Source organism: Scomber japonicus, chromosome 7 (assembly GCF_027409825.1).
Source record: "Scomber japonicus isolate fScoJap1 chromosome 7, fScoJap1.pri, whole genome shotgun sequence".
NCBI lineage: Eukaryota > Metazoa > Chordata > Actinopteri > Scombriformes > Scombridae > Scomber > Scomber japonicus.
The window spans coordinates 28022781-28037433 of record NC_070584.1 but is presented as its reverse complement, the minus strand read 5'-3'; the positions used below and the strand labels follow the sequence as shown (position 1 = coordinate 28037433).

Below are 14653 nucleotides of genomic sequence, written 5' to 3'. Positions count from 1 at the left end.
GTGCTATTATCACAGCGTTGTCAAACTAATGACTGAAAGATCTTGTGCTGTTATAGCAAATATCAATATAAACACGCTGCAGGGGAAATGCTAACGTTAGCATGATCTCTCTTGAGTTCAGAAAAAAATCAAAGCCAGGAGAAAAATACCTTGATCTTTGACGGCTTTGTCAACTGTCTAAGATCATGTGAATTATATATGATGTGTATTTTATTATTTGTTGGGTAATTTAAAAAAAAGAGGCTGTTTTCTGCATGCATTTTTTTAATTAGTATTACTGCTACGTACATTGCAGACTAATTCTGATAAATAACAGCCTGTGATTTATGTTTATAGTGGTTTACGTTACACTTAGTCACCAGTGTATACACATTCTTGAATCTAATGCAGTTTAATACAAGAGCCCTGCAACAAATCTTACTGTACCGAAGGTTTTAATGCTAGAAACAGTTTCAGAGGTATTGATTCAACTTAATGATCATTATGGAGGCTGTAGTTTGTGGTGCAGGTTGTATTAAATGGCATTACACTGAGGGGGGTTTCTAGTCTACACTTAACAAAATTACAGCTTCCAGATGAACATAAAGGTGAACACCTGTCTGAAATAGTTTCACCACCTTTGAGGTTTTTGAAAATTTTTTGGAATTTTGAAGGTAGGACTTGTTGCAGAGATTTTACATTAGTTTTAACTAGCTGTATAATAAACTGGCAACTAAGTGTATATTACAAGACTTAGATAATATAGACAGAACAGGTCCCGTCCCAAAAACCAGATGAGCAGAAGCAAACTGTAGACTTACTGATCATCAGTGTCTTGTTTATTATAGTAAGAGAGGGAGCGTGGATTATGCAAGAGAGATTCCTCAGTTGGAGTAATTTGCTTTTTGAAACCATGGATCTATACAAAGATGCTCTTATTAGCTTCAAAATCTAAGCATGCATTCATGTCCATGTGCTGAATAATTCAATTTATTCAGATGTGTTGAAGTGCCTTTTTTTTCCTAATTAGATCAGAGGGAGGTAATCACAAAAGAACCCAGAGATCTCTCCTGGGTTTTCCATTGTTTGGCCACTCTGTAGCTCTGATAGATTCGGCAGCAGGTTAATTAGTTTGGATGCTAATAGATTTGCTCTTATCTGAGCTAGAAGGATCATTTTCCCTCGAGACATATTTTTCATGCCTGCAGCTTCTTTCTGCTCATTTGTCGTTCCGTTTTACAGCTATTTTCTGAGCTTCTTGCTAATGTGTTCAATTGTCTCTGCTTTTGTGAGATATTAAAGCCCTCACTCAGTGACCTCATCACCCCACTCAGATTTTCTCAAATACCTCTTCTCATGAGGTAATTTATTATAACACAGTCCCAATTACAATTGCAGTTTAGATCTGCAGCAGGCGAATAAGGCCAGAGATGCGCATTGGTGTCTTGTTACACAAAAAAAAAACAGGAAGCAACTGTTCTTATTTGCATTGATAGCCAAAAATTTGCACAGCTCTGTCGCTTTTTTTTTTTTTTTTTTTGAAGATAGTTTTTGAGGTCACTTGTGAAGGACTTTAAAAATGGGACCAACATAGTATTGGTCTCAGTAAACTGTATGTGTAAGTGTTTTAGGGCACACTGTGGACTGAGGGTCAGACATTGAATTGACTGCCCCCACTACAGTGCAGCTTGGACTGACTTACTAACTGACCACTTGCTTACTAACTAACTGATTAGTTCACTGGTTGGTAAATAAGCAACACTAAAAAAAACATATCCACATTAACTTTAGTTGTTTAGTCTCGTATTGAGTCTTACGATCATAGTTTTCTTGAATTAAATTTAAATTAATACCAATGATATTAAATGGTTTCAAATCTCTATCAAATGGAAATTCACTAAAATATAGATACTTAAGAAGTCCTTTCTTCAACAGAAGTAGTAGTTTTAAGAAAATCCCAAAAAAGAGTAAACAGAAGTAATGATCTCATCCCATTAACAAAGATTTAAAGACTGAATATGAGACTAAATGGCTGAGATGGCTATTTCCGCAGTGTCACCGGTTAGTTAGCTGGCTTCACTTGTTCTGTTGCTATTTGGGTGTCTGACCTACCAACAGTCTACTTGGCTGACTGATGAGCTGTTTGACTAGCCAGCAGGGCTCACTGTAAGCATCTTGTGTCCTTCAGATGGAAGAGGGTGAGGGTTCAGTCGGCCCAGAATATGACCCTGTTAAAGCCCAGCGAAGCCCAGGGGAGGACAATTGGCACCTGCTAGCTGCTTATCCTCCCCCTGCTGCCCCCGGCCCAGACCCCTGCTCCCCTAGGTAGTAGCGTACCATTCTTCACTCTCATTGTCCCCCCCTGTACTGTACTGTCAACGTCCCCAGCATTATGGCTTTTTACCTGAGGACCAACCAACCCTGTGCACCCCCTAACAGCTGCAGTCGACAGCATACGCACTTATGCGCCCTCAGTCATGCTCTCATGGCTGCCTGTTACAGCTGCCCCAGCACTTTCCTTTTACTTCATGCGTAGTATGCTCCCTGTATGTGTCTGTCCGACATGAATGACCCATCCTCACCAAAACATGATCAACCCCTTCTCCATTCCCTCCCTGCCCTCCATGACCCCCCGTCCTCCTCTTCCCAACCACGGCTGACACTATCTTTCCCAACCTGGTCTCAGTTCACCCCCTTGCTCTTATTGAGCAGGTCTGTCCTCAGAGTTTAGAGAAAGAGAGAATGCTGTTGGCATGCAAAGTTCACTGTGTTTGCCGTGTTTATTTTTCGTTCCACCGTATGCTCCCTCCATGCTCGTAATGTTACTCCATATTGAAGCCTGGATGATATATCATTGTCTGCTTGTAAGTATTTGATGCCTCCATATACTTTTTGTTGTTTTAAGTATTTATTTTTTTGTCACACCAAGTTTGAGAAAGCCTTTTGAGTTCTTTTCTTCTGTCGAGTTGTGTTATTTTAAACTGTCAGATTTGCTTTTTGTTTCTTCTCTACATACAGAGTTTGCTTTGAGTGCCCATATATATTATAAATCTAGGATTGTAAGAATAACATACTCCTACAGACAGCTACCAAAAAGATCCTGTCAAAGAAAAACTCTCTTTTTGTTCTATAAACCAACAGAACAGTGTAGAGGATTAAAAGACAGCACACATGAACTTTAGCTGAACTCTTTAGCTCCTCTAGTAAATCTAGACCGGGAGATGATGTCGCTTGTATAGTTGTCACAGAGGCCTTGGTCAGTTTATGACAAAATCTTTAATTTTGGTATTTGTTTCTCAGAAAACCGCAGCGTACAACACAACTATTAATCACACACTTCGGCCTGGTTTTGGTCTGAGTATCATGTTGCAGCTGCTTCTCCAGAATGAAAACAAGTAATGGCTTGAAAATCACTTTACTTCAACAGCGCCTTTCAGTCTTTTCAGCCTTTTCAGCCTTTTCAGCCTTTCTGCCTTTTCAGCTGATACTTAATCATCTTTCCAATGAGGTGCTTTGGAGAATAACTCTAAGTCTAACATGACTGTGACTGAAACCAGAAGTTTCTCTGACTCTGCCCACCACTGCTTCTGATTTACAAGCTCTATGACTGACTCATCCACACTTACTGACTAATTGCCGCTTCACAGATTGATGTGATGACTCATTGGTCAGAGTAAGCTAATCATCTTTTAAATTAATGAAAAGCTGAGTGTTAATCACCCATATGGATATAGATACACTAATGACACTTGACCATTGACATTACCATCAATGGCTACAGCTGTTTCTATTGTGGTTTGATCCGTTTGTGTGTTTGGAATGGTTTCCAACCTCCACTTTCCCCTCAGCTATAGAGAGGTTTAAGTTGTTTTATAGTAACAAGAACACATTTGTATGCCTGTCCCCAAAAGGAAAGGCGGGAAAAAAAAGGCCATGATAGAGACAGCATAAATCCATGCATTTGTTACCTGGGGACACCTTCCTCTGCCAGTGTAATTCATATTCAATTTTTTGTCTTCACTGTGTTTTGCTGTTGCCAGCCAAGAAGGAGAAGTTTTGGTTTCATGCCAAGGGTATCTCCAATTTCTGCTGCAGAGAAAGAAATGTAACAAAGTCAACATCACAAGTCAAAGCACAGGAATACACGTTTTTCACACATTCAGCCACATCAGAGGCGCAAAAACATGAAATGATAACCTAACCTCAGTGTTGTTCCAACTTGTTTTAATTATGTAACTGTAATGCTGCAGGGAAACGGGGTGCAGGATAAAACCTGATTAGTGTAACTTCACAATCTGCCTCTTTGCTCTTCAATTTCTCCTTCCCCCTCACACACTGTCTCTCTCTCTCTCTCTCTCTCTCTCTCTCTCTCTCTCTCTCTCTCTCTCTCTCTCTCTCTCTCTCTCTCTCTCTCTCTCTCTCTCTCTCTCTCTCCCCCTCTCCCTCTCCCTCTCTCTCTGTCTCTCTCTCGGGTGCTGACTCAGGTCAACAAAGCCACCTGATCCCACAGGTTTCTAGGCAGCAGTTTCATTCAACTTTGTCTACCAAGGCAAATTCAAGACAGATTCATCATAAAATATATTTTTAGTCTTGTTATTTCAACAGTTTTCTTGGCATTGTATTTCAACTCCCATGTTAACACAGACAAAATTTGACTTTATCTTTTAATTTTGTCTCATATGACAAGAAAAATGATAACAAATCATCAAATAATTATCGAATAATGGTATATTGATTTTCATGTCATATTGCTTTATATGTATGTACATTCAAAATATATTTATCCAGTAATATTAGAACTGGAGTAAGCTGCATATCTCAGATCTATGAGAGTACTGCATATTTTTTATGCCTCCGCGCCAGCGACAGCAGAGGCATAAAAAGTATCCCTCTGCTGTCAGAGGCATATTTTTTATGGCTACGACAGGAGGCGTAATGTTTGGAGGTTGCCCGTTCATCCCATTCTCGTGAAGGTGATATCTCAGGAACGCCTAGAGGGCATTCCTTCAAATTTGGCACAAACGTCCACTTGTAAGCAGGGATTAACTGATCAGATTTTAGTGGTCAAAGCTAAAGGTTACTGTGACCCCACAAAATATATTTTTAGCCATAACTCAAGACACTTATTTCCTTTTATTAAATTCTTTCAAAGTCTTCGCTACAAATATATATATATATATATATATATATATATATATATATATATATATATATATATATAATATTATATTGACAGGTGGGGGGGTTGCATATAACCACGAGGAGGTGTTTCTAGGTTAAATTTAATCTCAGGATGTGGAGTAATTTATAATAAGTGCAAAAAATAGAACTACCAGAATCACACATAACTTAGTAAAATAAACAGGAAAAGTGAAAAAGAGGTTAGTTTGTATTACAGCTTCTGATTCTGATCAGCTGGTCTTGGTTCATAGTTGGTTCATGCTCAGGGATGTGGACTGCTCTGATGCTGAGCGATCAATCACAGACATCATAACAGCCTGGCCTGACTGAGCTGAGTTTTAGAGGCTTTGGCAACAGAGCGACACCTCATCTTACTTTAAAAGGAGCACTCTGAAAGCACATTATAATACTGTGCATGATTATCCTGACCCACTGCAGTGAAATATCTGTTTGATCCAGAGGTTTATAGCATTAGATGAGTATAGAGGGAAGCAGCCTTGTGCTTTAGAGCCGCGGGAGGAAAAAAAAACCCTTCATAGGCACTCAAGGTAAAAGACAGAGCAGTGTACCTCCCTGTCAGTGTTGGAAACCTTGAGATAGACTTTGATTACCAAACAAGGTAAAAGACTTATAACCACCCTGAAATATACTACAAACTATTTTGATTTAACATGTTGAGCTTGTTTTCTCACCGAGCTCTTTGTTTACTGTTGTTTTTTAATTTTTATATTCATTTGAAACATCTCAGTCCCTTCAATAGCATGTTTTGAATGTTTTCCCTGTTCATCATTCTTTCTGTGATAGCATGCAATATGTTGTCCTCCAGTCACCTTCATCATCCTGTCAGTGTGTGACAGCAAACCTGTATTGTGTTGGTAATAATTTCTTTTCTTTTCTTTTTTTTTTTTGCCTTTTCCCTTCACTCACTTCTCCCTCTTTCACTCTCTGCCATTGCTATTCTCTTAATTGTTTACACCCTTTACTTCACCTTTCTCTGCTGTCCCACCTTCCTCTGCCTTCCTTCAGTCTCTACCAGCCTCCCAGGCGCAGACCCTCAGCTGTATGGAGTCCCTGTGCTGCTACCAACATGGGCAGAGCGGCTGTTCCCGCCTGGCCCACCTCCTGGAGCAAATGACCAGGCAGTGCCAGGCCAGCGCCAACCATTGTCACGCATCCAGCAACAGGTGGGGAGGACAACAACGGCAAGATATGATTTTGAAACCCGATGAACCCTCTCCACCTCTTGGTTGCAAAAATTTGGGCTGCACGCCTGAAGGTTTCAGCTCATAATGTGGCTTCTGCTCTACTGTAAGTTTTTCTTGTTCAGATCTATACCAGGTTGAATACAGTTGTGCGGGGGAAATTGGGGTCTCAAAACGGTCATGAGGGTGCGGTTTATCGAGCCTTTGGTGGACGACAGCCAAAAGGAGGAGTTATAGAGGCAGAAGATGTGTTGATCAAGCCATCATGGACCGCACTGTTATGAGTTTTATTATTTTCATCAGAGTCCGTGAGTCTGGACATCCGAAGTGTGCTTCACCTCATATCTACACTTGTGTACTATCAGAAATATATCAGTACACCTTGTAACCAAAAGTATAGAGACCAATGACTGAGTAGATTGTGATGGCCATGCCCTCTACATCACATAGCATGCTGATGTGGATGTTTGGCAGACCAGCCAGGGAGGATATGAATCCCAGTATTCTTTTATGTAGGCCCTTAGAATGAAGACCTACTGTGATCTACAAGCACCCCACAGGTCTCAATACTACACAATATAACCTGTATAGCCCATACATTAAGGGCGGGTCTATAACACCTCTTGTGTTTACGTCTTAATCATCTATGCTATGATCTGTTCTTCTGTCTGTCACCTCTGGTTCTGTTTCTGTTCAGTACTCCCCTTCAAATCAGAGAGATTATTGACCAAATGGGGGTTAGCCTGATTAGCCAGTTTTCTAAGAAAACTGTTAAATCTGTATTGCACTTTAACAGATGACTTCCACGTGTCTTGTTATGTTGACTCGTTAGCTTTGGGTTGATTCCTCTATTGTAAAGCAGCTCTTCTTGTTCATCGTAGGGCTTCTACACTCCACTAGAGACAAGGCTAGATAACGGTTAGCTGGTCAGATTGTAAATGATTAATCCGCTTGTGAAGAGCTGTGAGAAGGCTTCACTAGTGTGAGGTTGTGGCAAATTAGCTTTCAAGCTGCAGCGAGCATATTGTCGCCACCCCTAAATGGCAGCGGGACGTAACTGACATTTAAGGATTTCAGTGCCCAGAAGTAATAAAACCATGATGTCAGTTTACTGCACAAAAGTGAACTCTCAGTTAATGCAGACAGGTCTTTCTTCCTCTGCTGCAGCTCCACTTAAAAGATGAAACCGAAGCAACCGGATGCATTCATGAAATATTGTGCAGAGTGCAGCTTTAAGGACGGGAAAGCTGAGTTCACAGTTTGCTGGTCTGCCCAGTCTGCGCTTTCAATGTTGTTGTGTGTCTTTTTTTTCTTTTCTTTTTTTTTTGAACCTGAATGCCAGTGACTCAGTAGGATCATTGATTAATTGACCTGATCAGCTCTTTCTGCTGAGCAATCAATATTCCCCAAAACATCTTGGGACACTGGGTATTGATTAGATCAATAATGAAGATGTAGCATTCTTGTTCTTTGTATTCATTGTGAGTCTTTTTGCAGTGAACCTTGCACAGAGTCATGTGGCGTGGGCTCGCATGTTTGTTCATTTATGACTGTGTGTGTGTGTGTGTGTGTGTGTGTAAAAATAATGATGGCATGCAGGTCAAATAAGGGAAGCACTGTTCCTAACACCCCTCACACACACACCCTCCCTTCCCCTCCAGCCCCTCTGGATAGCAACCTGCAGACTCTCTGTGGTCGACTAGAGGACTGTGTCGTCGCCATCAGTCAGGCTTAATGAATAATGAGTAATCTCATAGTCGAGATGTAAAATTATGACCATCTGCAATGACGTCTTGGTGACTAATCTAGGCCTGTGCGCAATTAATTAACATCGCAGGCTTCCTCTGATCATTTTAAACTTTTTTCATTCAGCCCATAGAGAGAATAAAGTCCTACATCTTAATATTCACTTTTTTTAATGACAATATCGTGCGGGATATGCAGCACGAAATAATCCATTTCAATTGTTTGTCAGGGTGAAAGAAGGAAACAATTCCCCCATTGCTAGTTGGCCAAATTAGCACTAAATGCATGATTCAATTTAGATGAATTTCTTCCTGTGGGAATGATTGATTTGTTTTCTGACCTTGGCACAAAGCAAACAATTGGATTCTTCCTATTAAGGAAACAGTTGCCAATTTGTACTCCCAGAAGGATAATGCTAAACAATGATGAATACAGGTAAAATGCTCTGATTAGGCGTGCTCTATACTGTAAAATACACCAAAAAAACATATAACCTAAGGTGAACTTTATTGATCCCCAACTTATAGAATTAGGGATGAATCTGCAAGTGTAGTTTTTTATCCATCCTCTCCTTTTCTACCCCTGTCCTCTTCATCTTCTCACCCCTCTTCTTCACCTTCTCTGTAGGCAGAAAACTACACAGAATGAATGAAAGACTAGTGAGACTCGGTCCATATTTGGCCTTAATGCTAGGATACTGCCATACAGAAGGTTCTACATTACATATTAATGATACTAATGAGTGGAAGAGACACATACAGCAAGTATATTTAAAACTTCTATAACAGGTCAAGTATTTAATCTGTCATTTATTGGAAGCTCGACTGTAGCTGGCTGCTCGACATGGGCGCCTGTCGTTGCGGTGCTGAACGCTGGCCCACAGCTGAGTCATTGCTTGGGGGGGTGGTGGGTGGGGGAAAAAGGGTGGTGACGGGGGTGGCAACAAAGAGAGAAGTGACATGGATGTCAGGAGTCCAGATGTTTTCCATTATAAACTAAACTGATATGCCAGTCGTGTGTAGTTGTCACACCTCAGTAGCTGCGTCTCCATTCAAAATGTCAAGCAATTTGTTCCCCTTGACCTTTGAAATGTTAAATAAGAAAATGCAGATGAGGAGAGGCATAAGGCGTTTTGGATGGATCGTATATCCACAGCTAAAATTTAGGTGCACATAATCAAAGCCACTCCTGATTGTTACGTCATGATCTCATCACACTGTGTGCATCAAAATACGTTCAAAAGTTGCTCCTTCTTTTTTTTTTTTTTTGCTACTTCCTGTATCTATTAATCTTTTTCTATTGGATCCTGAAGCCTTATATGTGCTTCTAAGAAGAGGCCAACTTTTGGGGAGTAGGGAGGGGTATGCTTGTTTTATAACCTGGGGTGCCCCAAGCAGGTGGAGTTCTCCTTTTCTGCATGTTTAAATGAACAGTCTATAACTCCACCTGGCTTGTCCACTACAGGTTACAGAACAAGTGTGTCCAGACTCTTGTCTTGTTGCATGGGGGCTGCTGTTGCCTTTGGTATTTTGTATACAATGTATGTAAAACGTGTGTATTCGTGCCCTGTCATACACTCCTCTTGCACTTGTCTTTTTCTGTCCTCTTGCTCTGTGTCCTTGTCCTTCTGTGTCTGAAATCTGCATAATGTTGTTCGACCTTCCAGATGAATTATTCATGTGCTGTTAACGTCACCCGTAAGCTGCGTCTTGTCAGAAATCTGCTTGCTCTGTTTTTTTTTTTTTCTTTTCTCGGGTCCGTGTTCCCACCGGTTTATCACCCCAACCCTTTTAAAGTGTTATGGTGCTAACGTCCTCTTTTGTTCTGTCGTTAAAACTCGCAGAACAAAGACGGATTTTAGCAATAAGATGTTTCAGTTGACCCCGGCCCTGGTAGACAGCCGAGCTAGTGATGTAGCACATGATAGTGCCTCCAGTCAAAACACCATTTGAGTCATCGGCCTATTTAAAGTCCCTGGGTGGCCCTGTTTTCCTGTTTACCAGGTCTTAAAACGGTTGTCTTCATCTCAAGAGCGCAGCGTTAAAACTAAAAGGTCATGAGAGTTATTCAGAGTAAAGCAGCTGACATTTAGAAGTCCAAAAAAAAAAAAAAAAAAGTGTGATTACGGGGGGGATAGATTTGTTGATTGAGACATGTAAAAAGCTACAAATGCACCAGGCGGGTCAGATCAGGTGCAGCGGTGCTTTGATGTGAGCTGGAGAGGTAGAGGTTGGTTTGTTGTGACCTTTTTTATGACTGTTGGCAAGCTGTGAACTTCATGATGTTTCCATGTAGCGTTGCTTAGCAGCTTTTTAGTTCAAAAACCATTTTAGAGTGGTTTAAAAACGGATTGTGTACTTGATCTGTCCCACTGAGACAATTCCAAAGAAGATCCAGATTGATGAGCTAATTACAGAAAAGAACTGTGACTTTTAGGTGAGTCCTTATTTTCCAAAGGCTGTCTATAAATAGAAATATATAGATAATATATTTTATACTATATGCATTGTGCATATATTTAATACTATAAATGATACTGTGATACCTATTTTTGTAGTAAAGAGAGTAAAAAAGAGGAAGGGAAGATGTTTAAATAGCCATGAATGAACGTAAGGATGTATATTTTACCTGCAGGGAATCTTTTAGGAGTCCAGAGGCCAGATGCATAAAACTTTGTGTAGATTCAAGACTAAAAACTGTGCACACACAAAGCCAGAAATATGCATATGTGTTGTTTTCATATATTTATAAAGCCTGATTTCTACTCCCAAAATTAGCCATAAATGGATGAAGGCTTAACTTTAACCATCAGTTTTCATATCAGTTCACCAGCTGCTCAACTAGTCTGAACACCTGTCAGTAGCGAGGACGATCATTACACTTGATGATAACACACAGCTGTGCGTCTCTTTATAGCGTCCATCTCATAAATTCATCACATGGTCTGTCATCAGCAGAAATGTAATCGATTAGTTTGAGGCGCTCATATCTGAACAGACTTTACAATGTGTGTCACAACTAAGAAAAAAAAGAACATTTATAACAAAATAAAATGTTGATTTCTGTGTAATTTAAAAGAATAATTAAATGATTCACATAGAAATAATACATATGTTTATAAGTGCACCTTCGATTGGCATTTTATAAATCTGTGTGAACACATTAAAATCAGACAAAACAAATATTTTACTAAAAGATAGATGTCCACCTCGTCACTGATCAGTTGAGAGTAACGTTTGTCCCTGTGGTCTGAAGAATGCGTGAGGTTTATACATTCTGTGTCTAGAAGAACCAGTTTGTGTGCAGGGAAAAGCATTTTCATGGTTTTTGTGTGTGTGTATGGTTTATGGATCTGGCCCCTGGTCATCTTGAGAGTGGATCTATGAGGCAAGAGTGTTTCTGATGCTTGTTTATCATGATTTGTTCTATTTATTATTATTATTATTATTATTATTATTATTATTATTGTGTTGGTTTTCATTCATGGGTTGAGTAGCTCAAGTCTCATCTCACTTCCTTTTCTCTAGAAACAGATCCCGGTATTTAACTTTTTTTATAGATATATATTTCACTGTTCAACTTAATCAACTATTGAGATATACTTGCATGCTTACATCTTTTCCATGCACTCTGAGAACATGTTTGCATTTTTCAACAATCATCAAGTAAATAAGAGACTATTAGTGGATTTAAGCAATTGTTTCTGCAGTAATTATTATTTTTTTCTCTCTTTAAATACTTAAGAAATCATTTTTACCAGCTTTACTAAACACAAATGATTGTAATGATCCTCAACAATTCTTTTTAATGCTCTATTTCTTTATTTGAAGTTTTAAAAATGTCATCGCTATAGAAACCGTGATAACTTAGCTTCAGGTATTTCTACTGAATATTCAAGACTAAGCTTTTTTATTGGTATTATTTATAAAGCGTTTAACCTGATCTGTAGATGATCAGTGTTGGGAATAGATGACAAGTGACGGATACTTGTGATTGAGAAAATGTAGTTTTAGGGTCTATAAACTATCCTGAAAGAGCAGGATGTAAATGTGAGTTAAGGAGGGAGAGACTTTTGGTACTCAACCACCATCATGTTTATTATCAACGCCTCATTCCTCCATTCATCATTTTTCTCTGCTTCCTCCAGCCTGGTTGTGAAGGTTGTAATCAAAAAAACACTTTGGACAGCAGTGTGTAAGCTAAGGACTATCCAGCTCACTGCCCCACCCCCCCTCCCCAAAAAAAAAACACACACACCCCCTCAGCCTCCTAACCCTCAGTCACTGCTGCCTGTTTTCAGATCTTGGAGCTCCACAGAGAACTTCTACTCCAACGATCGTAGCATCCTGACGCTGTCGCCCATCGAGGCCACCCACTGCTGAATCCCCGTGGCAGCTGACTGTAACGCACAGAGCTGGGGGGTTGGGGGGAAAGCTGCTACTCTGCTATGAGTCATAATCACAACCCCAGCCCCCTCCCCGTCACCATTTTATAAACCTACTTCACATAAAACTCAATGCATTCTCAGCTGGATGCAAAGCAGGCTTAAAAACAGGAGCAGTCGCTTCGTATGAAACCAAAGGACTCGGCTCAGTGCTGCGGGGGGTTTACTTTATCCCTCAGCAATTTGTGTCCCAGAGTGAATCAAATCTTGTTTAAAAAATGAAAAAGTTAAAAAAAGGACATCAAGTAAGAGCCGCAACATGAAGGGAAATGAAACATGAAGTGTGGAGCGAGTTAGCGCAGCATGAAGTCGACATCTGTGGCGCTGCTCCTGGAGAGAGATCCACATCTTTTAGCATTTAATAATCACATTTCTGCTGCAAGTATCTGACAACATCAAATTTAGTACATGTGTAAAGAGTCTTTAATGGTGAAAGAAGACCTGAGATCAGCTTTGGTACACAAGCTTGCACGCAGCTATTTATTTTTCATTTTCAGAACAGTTGCCAAACTTATTTTTTTTCTCGCAACTGGATTTGAAATAAGTGTAAGTCTTATATATTTGTAGACACAGAATGCAGATTCTTGTGTTTCTGGACTTTTTACTGCATGTCAGGAGTCAGTCCTGCTCAAAGCATCGCAGCCTGAGGACTGCCACCTTACCTGAGCTGGTTTGGACTCGCAGACTCACCCGAACTGAGGTTGTTTGTAGAAACCAACTACCGAGACTTTCAATGTAGCAGCAAGACAGAAGCTCAGCAAAGTCAGACCACATCTCTGAGGTGTTGGCTTGTAGCTGAGACCCTCCATCATGTCGCTTCCATGAACTATAATCGTTTCTGCTACAGACCTCCGACTTGCATCACTCTTAGAGCTGTCAGCCCCCCCGCTGCACCTTCATTTCTCATTCAAGATGGAAAGGGAAAAAAAGCTCAAGCACCCACAGTCCTGTAGCATCCAGAACCCTGCTGATCCAGCGGCTCTGCAGATGTTTTATCATTCAGACCTACAGTACTCCCTGAGATGCTGTATGTGGAGATTTATCTCTACCGTGGTACCAAAGACCAAAAAGGATTCAGACTGGAGATTCAAAGATTTATTTTTGTGCCTGATTGTACAGAAGCTTATATTGTTGTGTAGACTATTATCATTGTTCGTGCTGCTTACTCGTCTTGACTGTTCAGGCCTCTCTCTCTCTCTCTCTCTCTCTCCCTCTCTCCCCCTCTCTCTCTCTCTCTCTCTTTCTCTATCTCACTATCTCTCTCTCTCTCTCTCACTCTTCTCCGTGATGCATTGCTCTGAAAGAGGGCCAGACGGGGTCTGTTTATAAAGCCATACATTTTCAAGAAGTTGTATTAATAATAGATTATTGAAGGTACTGTAAATAGAAGCTGTTTGAGCCCGTTGTTACTTTGTTTTCCCCTTGAATGCCTTTTTTCACTCAGCCGAGTTACCAAAAGCACCTCAGCATTAAAAGCCAACGATGCTCAGGGAATATTTTGGAGGTAATGAAAGCTGAAAAATGGACCTAATCAGGTTTTATAACATCGAACCGAGGTAGAACCCTCCTTCTCAGTTACCTTAAAATATTTCCTGTTCATCCAATCAGATAATGGTACAATTGTTTTATTTCAATAACACACACACACAAAAAAAAATGGCTTTAATGGATGAGATGCTTTTATTTTGCAGATCGCGGTTGATGCATGTTGAACCAGACAGCAGAATGTTTTCTATCTTTTAGAGATAAATATATCAGATTAATACGGTTCAGCTTCAACAGCAATGAAAAAGAAAAGCAGAGAGTTTGCACAAGTCACATATCAAAAAAAAAAAAAATCACAGTTGTTTTTTTTGTTTGTTTCTCAAATCATTGCTCGTTTGTCACCATCGAAATCATGTGAATCATGTTTTTTTTCTGTTTCGTTGTTCTTTTCCATGTGTGTTTCTATTTCACCTGTTGATTAAATGTGTGAGTGTTGGTGTGTTTTCTCTGTACGGCAGCCATGTTGGTTAACGGCGGTACAGTGTTGTAGTTTTGTTGCCCGCAGGTCAAAGTTTTTTCTCTTTAATAATACTCACTCAGTTACGCCCCCCTCCCC

At 40.1% G+C, this 14653-nt stretch overlaps 1 protein-coding gene across 2 annotated transcripts in view; it reads left to right on the top strand.

The window, feature by feature from the left end:
* atp11b (ATPase phospholipid transporting 11B (putative)) overlaps positions 1-14653 on the top strand; it is a 59837-nt gene extending 45184 nt beyond the window's left edge. Inside the window, exons 29-30 of one of the 2 annotated variants that reach the window (XM_053321846.1) lie at positions 6187-6344; positions 12409-14653. In XM_053321846.1, coding sequence (XP_053177821.1) covers positions 6187-6344; positions 12409-12490 — 240 coding nt within the window. In that variant the 3' untranslated portion in view covers positions 12491-14653. Of the gene's footprint in view, positions 1-6186; positions 6520-12408 lie in introns of those variants that run through there. The other variant, XM_053321845.1, reaches the window with a different exon arrangement.